The sequence below is a fragment of the Anolis sagrei genome, chromosome 2 (assembly GCF_037176765.1).
Source record: "Anolis sagrei isolate rAnoSag1 chromosome 2, rAnoSag1.mat, whole genome shotgun sequence".
NCBI classification, from domain to species: domain Eukaryota; kingdom Metazoa; phylum Chordata; class Lepidosauria; order Squamata; family Dactyloidae; genus Anolis; species Anolis sagrei.
In genome coordinates, this window is record NC_090022.1 from 176272197 (window position 1) to 176287104 (window position 14908).

Below are 14908 nucleotides of genomic sequence, written 5' to 3' on the forward strand. Positions count from 1 at the left end.
ATTTCACAACTTAAGGAAGGATAATATTTTGACTATTTGGTAATGCAAATCAAACTAAGGAAACAGACTGCATCCTCACTCCCCAATATTACCCACCCACGTGTTGTAACAGCCCTTCTCCCTGCCCGGGTTCTCTGCTGCCCTGCTCTTCTTCCCCCCCAACAGCAACAATACACAAGTAGCTGCAAGGCAGGCAGGCAGGCAACAGCCCTGCTCCCAGCCCTTCTCCGCTTGCCCTGCTCTTCCAAACGCTCTTCTTCCAACCTCCCTTCACAACTTCCCGTCACTTTCCCTTTCCCCTTCCCTTCCCGGGCTCACAATGAGCCTCTGAGTCATGTGCTGCCCTTTATATAGCACAATGGCTGCCATGCTGAAACCGCGCCCCTCCCTCCCCAAAACTTCTCCCCTCATTGACTGGGAGGCAAGCATCCCAGTATTCAAGCTGCTTGCCTCTAAACGCTGAATCAGTTCCAACTCACTTCCTGAGTCGGAAGAAAAATGGCAAGAGAAGCTTCGGAAGGGCAAAGGGACTTCCGGTTTTCTTAAAAACTTCAAAATCACTTCAAAAAGGTAATTTTCCCAACTTTATTCCGAATTACAAAGATTCCGACGGTACCTAACCATGCCTAGAAAAAGCATTTTAATAGAAATTGGTCTGATATAACAATTTGTCCCAAACAATCATTAGTAAAAAAACACAACGGATATAATGATCAAATAACAAGCATTCATCAATAACCATCAGGGAAATAATCAGGAAGATGCCTGGATACACAGTAGCTGGGATGAAAACTGGGAAAAACCAGTTGTAAAAATTGTGCATCAGGCATTTCAGCAGGTATTGCTTATTACCTGGTTATGTGAAATCCTCTCTTCTACAAAATATTTATAGATACAGATGCTACAGTGGCAAGCTTCCATAGTTTCATATTTGTTTTCCTCTCTGAATTCCTCCAAATAGCCAGCAGAGGACACTGCAGTCAATCATCTGTTTTTATAATTGTGTTCTTCACTGTGACTTATGCCAATTGCCATCTCAAGTATTAGAGAATGCAGATTGTAGCCTACCAAAACAGCTCTAATCTGCTAGTCTTAAGGAACCTACATATCTTTGTTTTGCAAGCCAAGAGGTCACAATAAACTGGCTTCTGTGGAGTTGCCATTGACTATTTGCTTGATTAGTGATATAGTTTCAATGATGCAAGTAAGATAGGCTATTAATTAGCTTGCAAGGCCGATATAACACTAAACTGGAGATAGAAGGAAAGTTACTGCAAGAGAGCAGCAGCAGCTGGTCTTACATTTCTCTCATTCAGTTGCTGTCCCAGTGTTGCTGTACAACTTGGTGTTTGCTTTGTCTTTTGGACAAGAAGAAGTGAGCACTCAGGATTAAACGCTTTTCTGTGAATTTTTCATTAGCTCCTCACAAACCAGAGACTGTAATTCCCGGATAATTCTCAGATATATGCCCTCTTATTCTCTCATTTCCCACTTTCTCATTTTCCATGTTGACATGAATCATGGTTTAGCACTCACATCAGTTGTGTAACATTACAACATCCCCAACCACAGTTAATACTTTCCTTGCTATAATGATTATTTGCAAACCTGTTTCTAGCTCTGGGCGATATTCTGATATAATAGGAAAGCATAGGTAGATGTTTGGGAAGATATAAAGCTAAACGCTAGATAATGGAAGGCGAAAGAGGGGAGACCTTGCTGTCATATGGGAAGGAAAGGGAAAAGGCAAAGGCTTGATTTGGAAGAATATTAGTCCCTCTTTGGAACTGAGCCATGATGTAGCAATGCTTTGACCAACTTTTAAATCTGTGTCATTGAAGTATTTCTGAGCTTATATCTGGCATAATTTGGATTTTTTTTTTCATTGGGCTGTGGTGGGTAGTATTTAAGCATATATTTAAATATTTAAGTCGCCTTCAGGCTGATATGGGCGGGATAGAAATAGCATAAATAATAATAATAATAATAATAATAATAATAATAATAATATTTTTGTTGTGTCAGGAGCGACATGAGAAACTTCAAGTTGCTTTTGGTGTGAGAGAATTGGCCGTCTGCAAGGATGTTGCCCAGGGGACGCCCGGATGATTTTTGATGTTTTATCATCCTTGTGGGAGGCTTCTCTCATGTCCCCGCATAAGGAGCTGGAGCTGATAGAGGGAGCTCATCCATGCTCTCCCCGGATTCGAACCTGTGACCTGTCGGTCTTCAGTCCTGCCAGCACAAGGGTTTAACCCACTGCGCCTCCGAGCGCTCCATTATAAATAACGATAAACATGTATATGAGCACACTGATGATGCTGAGAGCCACCATGATGCAATGGTTTGAGCATTGGGTTTTTTGTCGTGTCAGGAGTGACTTGAGAAACTGCAAGTAGCTTCAGATGTGGGAGAATTGACAGTCTGCAAGGATGTTGTCTAGGGGACGGCCGGATGTTTTGATGTTTAACCATCCTTGTGGGAGCCTTCTCTCATGTCCCCACATAGGGAGCTGGAGCTGACAGAGGGAACTCAACCCACTCTCCCCAATTTCGAACCTCTAACCTGTTGGTCAACAATCCTGCCAGCACAAGAGTTTAAGCCATTGTGCTACCAGGGGCTCCTAGCATAGGGCTAAGGATCAACTAGCCTTTGAAAATGACCAGTTCTAACTCAGCCCCACACATTGTCAAATATGGCCTACCAATTATGCAGATTTTTTCCTCTAATCAGCCCCGAAATGAACAGCCACAGACCCGTACCTAATATTATTGTTGCCTGCCATAGCATTGCAGTTAATTCCCAGGCCCACTAGAATTTTTGGGCTTGCACAAATCTTGGCCCGGCCTTTTAAATTTTAAATTTTAAAATTGCCTTGTACAGGCAGGATTACTTTTTAATATATGTGTATTATGGCGACAATTTCTATACTTATATTTTGTTTTGTTAATCTTATGGTTATGTTGTTTTTTACTTTGTATGTTTTGTGATGTTACCTAGGAACCGCTCTGAGTTCCCTTGGGGAGATGGAGCGGTATATAAATAGTTTTATTAATTAATTATTATTATTATTATTATCATCATCATCATTTGGAACAGTCAAAATATGATCTTTGCATTTGAAAGGGTCTTCTTACATGTGCTTATGTGATGGGGAGAGGATTTGGCTTGGAGACTGATAATCCTGTGTGGCACCATATTCTCTGAAGTTGGTTTTTTTGACACAGCTTTCTTCATTGACAGAGATGGGGTAGAGATCCCCCTAATTCATTTCCTTACAGTGTATACATTTTGAAACGTGCGTTCTGTTGGGCAGCTGAAGACTGAATTGTGATGGTAGCCTTTTAGCTGGTCAGACCCTTAATTAGGCACAATGGAAATGTATCAGGTTCCCAGCTGCTGAAACAATGGCATGGATGACTTAATAATGGAAACATTTTGGATACTTGGGGAGGAAGTTTAGTGCTCCATGACAGACAAACCAGCAGATGGAGACAGACCTAGAACTAGAGATTCATCTGTGATTATATTTGGAGCTCAACAAAGTTTATGAATTCTAGTGTCCAAATGTCAAGCTTAATGCGTGTCTGGAGGAGTTACATTTTTTGGACGACACCTCCCAGAACCCAAAACTAGCAGCCCTGGATTTATTGGATTGTATACTGGTGTGTGAAAATGAATGCATAATTGGTAATCTGGTCCACAGCCACTTCTGATCTCTTTTCTGTTGCTTCCCAGAACTGGAGTCCTCGGCTGAACGCATCTCCCACCTCCGAGCCCTCATTTCCCAGCTCCCCTCTGCGGTTCTGGTGGTTCTGCGGTACCTCTTTGCCTTCCTCAATCAGTGAGTGTCTTGACATTGGTTGGCAAGTATCTGCTCTTTTCCATCATCCTTTCAACATAGGACTGGAGGTCGTTTCAGCAGGGTTTCTGCGGAGATGACTTTCTACAGTCCAGGGAATATTCTTCATTCTCCACATTTCATTCATCTTCTCCCCCCAGCCTCTCTCAGTACAGTGACGAGAACATGATGGATCCTCATAACTTGGCTGTGTGCTTCGGCCCTACGCTGATGACAGTCCCTGCAGGCCAGGATGCTGTGTCGGTGCAGCCCCACATCAATGAGGTTGTGAAGTGCCTGATTGTGCACCACGAAGCCATCTTCCCTGGACCCAGTCAGCTGCCGGGCCCACAGTATGAGAAAGTCATGGCTCTGGCTGAAGAGGAGTACTGGTATGAATTGGGTGGCTGAGATGGAGGGGCTCGAAGGTGGGGTATTTATTTATTTTATTAATTTTACAATATTTCTACCTCACTCTTCTCACCCCCGCAGGGGGACTCAGAGTGGCTAACAAAGGCAACGATTCAATGCCGCAATAATTACAATTATAATAGCAAGATGAAACCATCTAATACAATAAATTAAAACAAACATTAGTTATACAATCTTAAAGCCATTTCCGTTATAACAATCGTATGGTCCGATTCAATGTTCAGTTTTTTGGGGGTTTTTTTTGTCGTGTCAGGAGCGACTTGAGAAATGGCAAGTTGCTTCTGGTGTGAGAGAATTGGCTGTCTGCAAGGACGTTACCCAGGTGCCGTTATATCCATTAGCCAAAAGCCTGGTTCCACAACCATGTCTTCAGTTTTCTTCTGAAAGAAAGGAGGGGGGACACCGATCTAATTTCGCTGGGGAGCGAATTCCACAGGTGGGGGTCACCACCGAGAAGGCCCTGTCCCTCCTCCCCACCAGCCGTGTTTGCAAAGCTGGTGGGACTGAGAGCAGGGCCTCCCTGGTGGATCTTAGACTATGAGGCAGAACATAGAGGGAGATATGTTCAGACAGGTCAGCTGAGTCGGAGTCATATAGAGCTTTATAGGCCAAGACCAGCACTTTGAATTGTTCTCGGAAATGGACAGACAGCCAATAGAGTTGATGTAACAGGAGGGTAGTGTGCTCCCTGTACGATGCTCCAGTGAGCAATCTGGCTGCCATCTGTTGAACTAGTTGGAGGTTCCGAACAGTCTTCAAAGGCAACCCCACGTAGAGTGCGTTGCAGTAATCTATTTGGGATATAACCAGAGTGTGGATCACTGTGGCTAGATCAGACTTCCCAAGGTACGGGCGCAGCTGGTGCACAAGCTTTAATTGTGCAAAAGCTCTCCCGGCCACCGCTGAGACCTGGGGTTCCAGGCTCAGTGATGTCATTCACCAAATTGCGCAGGTTGGTTGTATAGACAGTGATGGTAACTGGGCTAGCATAAACTAGATTGAATCCAGATACTAAATGGTACTCGACCAGAGGTCCAGTAGTCCAGCTAATTGCCAATCCATTGATTTACTGGATAGCCACTGCAGCTTTCCCACTCCACAGTCCAGCAGAGAGCGGTTAGATCAGAAAAATGTAGACATAGCCAGAGATAAAATTATTCTATCATTTGCCAAAGGCCACTAGGATCCATCAAAAGTCTTAGCTGATGGTGTTATCAATGCACATCAAGTTACGGGGAAATAGCCAGATACTTTCTTTGCCAGACTCAGAATGGCTTTCAGGCAGGGCTTTGATTGGTGTAGAGGTAGAAGGGAATACCAACCTGGAACATAAAGAAAAAAACAAAGGAGTAAGGTTTGCTTATGACGAGGGCCTCCTGATGGTGCAGCAGGTTAAACTGCTGAACTACTGAACTTGCAGAATGAAAGGTTGGCAGTTCGAATCCAGGGAGTGGGTGAGCTCCCACTATTAGGCCCAGCTTCTGCCAACCTAGCAGTTTGAAAACATGCAAATGTGAGTAGATCAATAGGTACCGCTTCTGTGGGATGGTAATGGAGCTCCTTGCAGTCATGCCGACCACATGACCTTGGAGGCGTCTACGACAACGCTGGCTCTTCGGCCTAAAAATGGAGATGAGCACCACCCCCAGAGTGGACTTAATATCAGGGGAAAGTTTTAACTTTATTGTGCAGTCTCTAAGGCTATACATCTTTCATTCTGTTTGAAAGTGGCCTTCAAGGGAATGCTTTTCATTTCTCTTTGTCTCATCTCTTCTCACTGATAGTGATGTCTTGCCACTGGAGACCACAGCAGAAGAGCCTGAGACGGAGGGGACCCCTGAAACTCCAGCTAGTGAAGATGGTGAGTGATCGCAATGGCAGTGAGTTCTGGGCTAAGGAGATTTACCGGCCTGGCTCAAACACCATTATTGATCTGATTGGAAATCAGTTTATTTTATTTATTTACACTATTTCTATCCCGCCCATATCAGCCCGAAGGCAACTCAGTTTTGCTTCCCCTTTGCCTCTTACTGCTCAAACAAATTTCAGCCTCCTGTTTAAAATGTAGCAGCATTGTCCTTTGTGCACCTTGTAGCTCAGTAGTAGAGGACATGTCTGCATGCAAAAGAACCCAGGTTCAGTCCCTTCTAGGGAAGGATGGGAAGGAATCCTGCCAGAAACCCCAAAGAGCCACTCCCAGTACAGTAATGGTAATCAATTAGCTTAAGACAAGAGAAAAGAAATCATAAGACTTGGCTTTTAGGATTGACAGTCATCAAACCAACACCACCAGGAAGCAAATTGGTGAAACTGATATTGCTATATTATAAATGAAAGGAATCACAACAAATCCATATAGCAAGTCAGTGATCTGTGATAATCCATTAACACTTGTAGTAACAAGAGTCATATGATTTTGGTAGGAAAAGTGATCACCATTGATGCAAACACTTTGTTCAGGTGTTGGCTTGTTTATATCAGCCTTCTGCCTGTGTAGACATTTTTAATGAATGGTTATAGCATGCCTTTAGTGTTCTTACAAAATGGGATAATCAGGCATCCGTTGTATATTATTGATATTCTATGTGGATGTGTAATAAATTGGCCTTTTACATTTGTTTGAAATATATTTATCCATAGTTTTATAGAATCACAGAGTTGGAGGAGACCATCAGGCCTATCCAATCCAGCCCCATTCTGCCATGCAGGAATATACAATCAAACTATTCCCTATAGATGGCCATCCTGCCTCTGTTTACAACCCTCCTGAGAAGGAAACTCTACCATGTTCTGAGGCAGCTCCCTATTCCACTGCTGAACAGCAATTACTGTCATGAGGTTCTTTTCAATTTTTAGGTGGAATTCCTATTTACTTATTTATTTCCTCATTCCAACTCTGCATAAGGCCGGCTTCTGTATTCCACCTTGTATTCATGTTCCCAAGTGTCATTAGCTCAGCTCTACCAGTAAAAACAATGCAGTGTTATAACTTGGCCTACGTTTTATTATGCCATCTGTAACTACTCCAACAAAGTGGGCAATTCCAGGAAGAGCCTGTAATTCCATGCTGGGCCATCCTTTCCTCTGGGTTTTTGTCTGGTCTGGTTCTGGAAAGGTCTTCAGGGCTTGGAGAGTGGGTGGGGCCCTTTGACCTCCCAGTCTTGCGCTTTCTTGCCCTTTCAGAGTGTGACTCCCAATCCGAAGTTCTGCCCCGCTCTGGCTCCATGGCTCAGCAAGAGGAGCGCTTTGTGCCACAGCAGCGAGCGGCCCCCGTTGGCTGGCGGCGAGGTGAGCGTGGTGGCAACCGGGGACTAGTGCCTCCCATTGTCTTGCCGGACAGGTGAGTGGCACTCCTTGCAGGGAGGACCTAATGCCCTCCGTTGGGGATTCAGAAAGAGCCTTATCCCCTTAAACTGGAAAGCTAGGTTTACTGACATATGTTACAGAGGTAGAAGCATCAAGATACCTGGGGAAGCAGCTACAACCGGGAGTCTTCTCTATTAGGGAAATTAAAGGAAGACTCAAGGCATCACTACATATTATTTTTCAACATGCTGTTTCAAGTGAAGGCTTCAAAAATAAGAAAATTGGGTTCAAGGCCACATAATCAGGACCAGGAGGGAGGGAGTTAATTTTTACTCCCCTAGTGTGATTTCCCTCTTCATATGAACACAATAATAATAATAGTAATAGTAGTAATAATAATAATGTTTCTATTCTGACATTCGTTCATTTTTTGGTGCTGGCCATCGACCATTATCTATCTATCAACTGATCTATCTATCTATCTATCTATCTATCTATCTATCTAAATGTACTTCTATTGTATTCTTGTACTTCTGGTGTTCGCTGTATAAGGACCTCATCAGACAAACGGGGAAAGAGGGGGACAACGGGGGGAATAGTCTTACTCTGTTCCCTCCTGTCGAGAAGGTCTGTTTTCTGTCATTCCACATCCTTTCCCCCTTCAGGTCCATCTTTCTCCTGTGTTCCCTGCTTTGTGTCATTAGGAGTCAGGTAACATTTGACTCCTCCAAAGGTACCTGGGTGTTGTGACTCGGCTGGAACCACAGACACAGACTGATAGTGATGTGACTCAGATGGGGTCTCAGAGTGACTCTGATGAGGATGATGGGATTCAGGTTCACAATCAGATTCAAAACGTTCCTGTTGTAGACAATGAGGAACAGGGCGTGCAAGTTCATTTTCCCACAGCAGGGAATTACGTTTTTGATACTGAAACTAGCCAGGTGCAAATTGACTCAAAAAAGGAGGACAGTTCTCAGCCTGATAGTAGGCAGGAAGGCAACCAGGCTGACCTTGATGAAACGGGAATCTTAGATTGGGCTGACAGTTTGGAAATTAGAGTTCGAAGGAATGTGAGAATAGCCAACAAGAAGGAGGTCAGAGGCCAGAGAAATGCTTTCATGTATTGCAAAGGGTATTAAGCAGTGTGTTTGAAAACAAACCTTTGTCAGAGCAACTTCTCACTCAACCAAGCAGCTTGTGCTCGTTTTCCTGTGTACATGGTCTTGGGATTTTGTCATGTTCTCATGGGACTTTGTTTCGTTGGTGGCGGTACCATTTGGAATTCTGCTTTTCAGTACTATGTTTTATTGATCTTAGGAACACTATTTGCTTTTTAAATTTTTCATCTTCTACTTTTCAATAAACTACAAAGACTTCAGTCTGTGTGCAGTTCTAGTGATTTCAGCAAGGTGAATCTATTCTGAGGTGCAACACCTGGGCTTCGTTTCTCTACACTGCCAAAATGGAGTCCCACAGAGTCCAGCTGGAAGTTGGGACTCCATTGGGACTCCATTTCGGCAGCGTAGAGAAACGGGGAAAAGTCACAGAGAAGATGGTGTCTGATGAGATCATAAGATAAGAACATAGGATCATGGTGGAAAATGGAAAAAAATATATATAAATCTCCTCTCATTGTGATTCTGATCCAGATACTCCCTTGCTTTATTGTAACTGAAATTCTTGCATTCCTCCAAGCAGTGTGTTTCAGGTAAAGTGTAATGAGCAACCAATTGGCTGCCATGTTCAGAATATTGTTGGATACCAGTTGTTCAGTTTGCCTACGGTTGCATTTCAGTTAGATGAGGAAGATCTTTCCCTCTGTTGATGTCCTCTGCAACAGCAGCTCAGTCTTATTTGGAAGAAGATTACATCTTTCTCTCTTAACTGATGAGGATAGGTTTCCAAAAGGAAGTTTGTATAGACTTTTGGGATTTGCTTTGCTTGTTGCCTGTTATTTGTACTATTGCTGGACTGGACCTACACTGGGCAGGTTGAGGCAGCCATCTGACAGAGACTGGGTTGCACTGAGATGTTGGACAACATCGTTCTGAATACCTCATAGGCTTCTCTTTGCCTCCTGAGCTAGTCTTCTGCTCTCATATGTAGTGGAAGCCAATGCCTGGTGTTTAGGTTAAATTCTACTGCCAGTCCAGTCAATCTTCTAATTCTGTGCTGGGAGAAAAGTGGCATGTTATTGAATTAATATATATGGAGTGAAATGGGGAAAAGGTGCCCATTCTGACCTTTGCCGCAATCATTAAAGTGTCTCAATTTTCTTCACTACTATGTATTCTTTCTAGATAATATTTTATGGATGGCCATTTGTTGGTGTGCTTCATGTAGCAACATATCCTGTTTCCCTCTGCATTACAGTTTGACATTCTTCCCTAGAGCTCAGCTTCCCAAATTCTGAGTTCAAATGCTTCTGTCTGTTTTATGATCCTTTGATCTAGTTCTAAGAAGTAGCTTTCGATGGTCCTGAAGAGCAAGAGAATGGTGTTAGTCAAGCACAGTCTACATTTTTAGTAAAATGAGATAGACTGCTGGTAAAATACACTGGTAAAATGAGATAGATACCGGTAATGGATTGGACTGTTTCCGTTTTTGTTGCGATGGATTATTAGAACCTATTATCTGCAAGTAGAAAACAGGAACAGCCAAGAGAAAACTATGCAGATAGATAATATCCTCTGCTGTGTTAGCTTTCTACTTGCAAAGTAGTTTTTATGGAAGAAAGCATTCACAGATGTGAATCCTTCCTTTGAAAAATATTATAGTTCAGTTTTTCATCTTGGGGCTCTACTGTTTCTTTCAATAACAACAACAACAATTTTATTCTTATACCCTGCCACCATCTCCCCAAAAAACAACAACAACAACAATTTTATTCTTATACCCTGCCACCATCTCCCCAAAAAACAACAAAAATATTCTTATACCCTGCCACCATCTCCCCAAAAAACAACAATTTTATTCTTATACCCTGCCACCATCTCCCCAAAAAACAACAAAAAAAATATTCTTATACCCTGCCACCATCTCCCCAAAAAACAACAACAACGTTATTCTTATATCCTGCCACCATCTCCCCCCAAAAAACAACAAAATTTTTATTCTTATACCCTGCCACCATCTCCCCAAACAACAACAACAACGTTATTCTTATACCCTGCCACCATCTCCCCAAACAACAACAACAATGTTATTTTTATACCCTGCCACCATCTCCCCAAACAACAACGACAACAATTTTATTCTTATACCCTGCCACCATCTCCCCAAAGGGACTCGGGGCAGCTTACATATGGGTCAAAATGGCCACAAGACATAGAAGCAAAATAATCCATTAAAGCAAAAACATAGTAAAATAAATAGTAAACTGTAACAACCAAATAAAAACACAATTCTCAGCCAACAACACACTACCTTCTAAGCCACAGCGCCTCCGTGTCTCACTCCGCTCCCTCTCATTCCGCCCCCTGTGCGACCACGTGGTCGGACACGTGTTCCCTCCCCTTATTCACAGCCACCGTTGGGGAAACAGCCCAGACCCACGATGCCTCAGTACCACCTATCATACTATCACCCCTGTCACAAGGTCTAGAGCAGTGGTTCTCAAACTGTGGGTCCCCAGATATCTTGGCCTTCAGCTCCCAGAAATCCTAACAGCTGGTAAAATGGCTGGGATTTCTGGGAGTTGTAGGCCAAAACACCCAGGGACCTACAGGTTGAGAACCACTGGCCCAAAGGCTTATGAATTTTAGCAAAGGAATGTAGAGGTTGAAAAAATCAAGTCCATAAGCTTGAGGAGCACCCTTTGATTTTGAATCTTTGCTTCTGTTTCTCAGGATTTCCATAGACCCGGGAAAGGCAGCAGCGAGCAAGTGCTTTAGACCACTACTTCTTAAACTGTAGGCCCCTTAGTTCATTGTCCTCCCCGTCCCTGACTGAAAAAAATGGCAATAGTACAAAGATACTAGATGTCACCTTGAGGCTGTTTTAGACACATACACACATTTGTGGTGAAGTGTTTACAGTGGACTTTGCAGAAGAGGCTTCAGCTATACTTCATAAAATTTCAAAATCAGCCTCTTTAGTAAGCCTCGCAAATGCTGACTTGTTGTCAGTAAATGTTTGAATTTTTTTCTACCTATTTTATATGGTCATGTAAAATTTTCTCATAGCAAAATGGGTCCCAGGTGAAAAAGTTTACAAAGGCCTGCCATAGACTAGAGAGGGAGTAGACTTCCTCCCACCCTTTTAACAAGTTTCTATTTCCCCCTGTCACTTATCCTGCCAGCCAGAAACAATCTAGCCCCCGGAGTTCCAGGTTAGAGATTGACACGGGATCCTCTGTGGATGAGCTGCTCCCTGAACCCGCCAGCAGGTAGGAGACGGTGTGGCTAGTGGACCTTTTCCCAAGAAGCGGCAGCATCTCAGCGCTGCGTGGTGGAGGATGACGGCACCTGTATGAACTGTTGCATTCCACCCCAGAGATGGCCATGCCTGGGCAACGTGGGCTGAGTCCGGGTGGTAAACCTATCTTGTCTTTTTCTTTCTTCCTCTCAGGCTGCGGATGAATTCGGACGCAGGGGGTGGGGGTCGCCAGCGTGGCAGTGGTGGTGGGAGCAGCCCCATCCGCAAGCTGGCGTCGCCCTTCATGGATGGGGGCCGCCTTCCCTTCCCGCTCCTGCAACCTACTCATGCCAGGACTTTTCACCCCACTGAAAGGTGAGAGCACTGCAGGAGGTAGTAGCAGCAAGGGCCAGTCATTGCGATGCATACTACTCCACTGGGTCTCAAACAATTCCCAGGAGCTCTGTCCAGCATGGGAAGTATCTATGGGAGTTAGTCCAAAGCATCTGAGGGGAAAAAAGGCTGAGAACCACTATTCTGGAAAGATGAGATGGGAATACAAGAAATATTAAAGGTTACATATTAAAGCAGCTCAGCGGGTTAAACCACTGCGCTGCTGAACTTGTTGACCAAAAGGTTGGTGGTTCAAATCCAGGGAGCAGGGTGAGCTCCCGCTGTTAGGCCAAGCTCCTGCCAACATAGCTGTTCAAAAAATGCAATTATGAGTGGCTGCCTGTCCACTTCCAAGCTCAATTCAAAGTGCTGGTTTTGATCTATAAAGCTCTATACGGTTCTGGCCCAGCTTACTTGTCCGAACACATCTGCCTCTACGTCCCACCTCGTAACTTAAGATCATCCGGAGAGGCCCTGCTCTCCCTCCCACCAACATTGCAAACGTGGCTGGTGGGGATGAGAGATGGGGCCTTCTCGGCTGTAGCCCCCCACTTGTGGAACGCCCTTCCAAATGAAATACGATCGACACCATCCCTCCTGGCGTTCAGGAAGAAATTAAAATCTTGGTTTTGGGACCAGGCTTTCAGACACTTTGACTGGAAATGGATTGGCAAGACGATATATTTGAGGATACGGTTTTATTGTTCTATCAACATTTTATTGTTCTATCAGCATTGAACGGTTGTGTTGTTAAAGTGCAAAGTATGGAACTCTGTGCAGACAGTCGGTCAATGCGACTTAAGCAATATGCAGTCATTGAATTTTTGACAGCAGAAGTTGCCACCTCAAAGGACATTTATCCGAGAATGCAATTATGTTGTTAAAGTGCAACGTGTAGTCATTGAATTCTTGACAGCAGAAGGTGTCACCTCAACATCTTTAAATTTACCCGCCCAGCGATGCACAGTACTCACATCAACACAATCACCATAAACAGCTTGCATTCTCTGATGAATCTCCTTTGGAGTGACACCTTCTGCTGTCAAGAATTCAATGACTGCTGTTGCTTAAGTTGCATTGATCGACGGTTCAATGCTAAGGCTTCTCACCAAAATGGAACTGTAGAGGAGAGTCTACTGAACAAGCCAGTACCTGCTGCATACCAGTACTGCCATCTGTTGAGGAGTTACGAAGGTGGAGGCATTACTTGTTATTCAACCCTCGTAGTTAAAGGTAGAGGAGCAGAGATCTAGAAAAAGAAGCTTACAACTTTGGTGTTGCAGTTATAGAGCCTGTAGGACACTTTTGGCCTATACGTTTCCGGCCCAGCTTACTTGTTTACGTTCCACCTCATAATTTAAGATCTACTGGGGAGGCCCTGCTCTCAGTCCCACCGGCTTCGCAAACATGGCTGGTAGGGACAAGGGACAGGGCCTTCTCAGTGGTGCCCCCCCCCCCCCACTTGTGGAATTCACTCCCCAATGAGATCAGATCAGCGTGGTTGTGGAGCCAGGCCTTTGCCTAGGACACAGCAGCACTTTAGACACTGAACCCGGACCACAGGACTGTTACGATAATTAGAAACGGCTATGTTACTATGTGATTTTGTGATTATGTGACTATGTGATTATATGGCTATGTGATTATAATTAATGTTACTGTTTTTGATTTTCTATATAATATGTGTTCTGTCGCCGCTGGGCCTATAGCTAGTTGACTTTAGATATAGGATGTGTAACCTTTACCCAGCGGGAAGCCAGGGGCCCTAGGAAAAGTTCTCAGAGGCTTCCTTTACAAAAGGAATCTTCAAATGGCTTAAAAGGTACAACAAAGTCTTTTATTAATGAATCCAACAGGAATTGTAAAGCTTTCTTGGCAAAGTATCCATTCTCTCAAACCTGTCCACAGGGAACAGGCACTATCTTCAATATCTTTCTTCAAAGGAAAATTCCCCTTTTTAACTTCTCCCAAGGCTAACTAAAATCCAACCCTCACTGGTGTAGGCTCCTCTGCCAGGCCGAACTGCTTCTCGAAACACTGAGAGGACCTACCAGACAGGCAATAGATGTTCTTTAGAGTTTAAAGCTGTCTTCCTGGAAACTCCCAAGGCTGTAGGAAGGAATCCCTGGAGTTCTTAGGAGACTCTTAAAGCTGTGGGAATGCTTCCCTGGTGTTCTTTCCCTGGAGCTCTTAAAGGTTGAATCCTTTGTACAGGGGAAGTAAACACATCCTATACATTGGCTACCTTGCTGTAACTGACTGGAAAAGGCTCCCTTCCCTCCAAAGCCTAGAAAGGGGGTGGAACCAGGGAACCCAATGATAATTGACAGGTGGCTTGCCCTATGAATGCAGCCAAAAGAAGCCACCTATCTGCAGAGTCCCTGAAACTTAGAACTATAAACAAACACTCAGTGCAAAGCACAAAATTGGAGCTCCTGGAACAGCTTTTCCAGAACAATATGATTTTATATTGTGTTACTGATGTTGTGACATCAAATTGCTGCCTGTGTTAGCTGCCCTGGGGGAGTGGGGGAGGGAGAAATGGTGTAAATAAATAAATAATGACTTTTCCTGTAC

The 14908-nt window shown here is 43.9% G+C and overlaps 1 protein-coding gene across 3 annotated transcripts in view; it reads left to right on the forward strand.

Annotated features, from left to right (window-relative positions):
* Nucleotides 1-14908, forward strand: part of ARHGAP4 (Rho GTPase activating protein 4) — an 84660-nt gene that overhangs the window by 67946 nt on the left and 1806 nt on the right. For 2 of the 3 annotated variants that reach the window (XM_060763188.2, XM_060763189.2), the window contains exons 16-21: nucleotides 3739-3844; nucleotides 4003-4233; nucleotides 6058-6134; nucleotides 7457-7613; nucleotides 11883-11969; nucleotides 12152-12313. In XM_060763188.2, coding sequence (XP_060619171.2) covers nucleotides 3739-3844; nucleotides 4003-4233; nucleotides 6058-6134; nucleotides 7457-7613; nucleotides 11883-11969; nucleotides 12152-12313 — 820 coding nt within the window. The remainder of the gene's footprint in view (nucleotides 1-3738; nucleotides 3845-4002; nucleotides 4234-6057; nucleotides 6135-7456; nucleotides 7614-11882; nucleotides 11970-12151; nucleotides 12314-14908) is intronic. The other variant, XM_060763190.2, reaches the window with a different exon arrangement.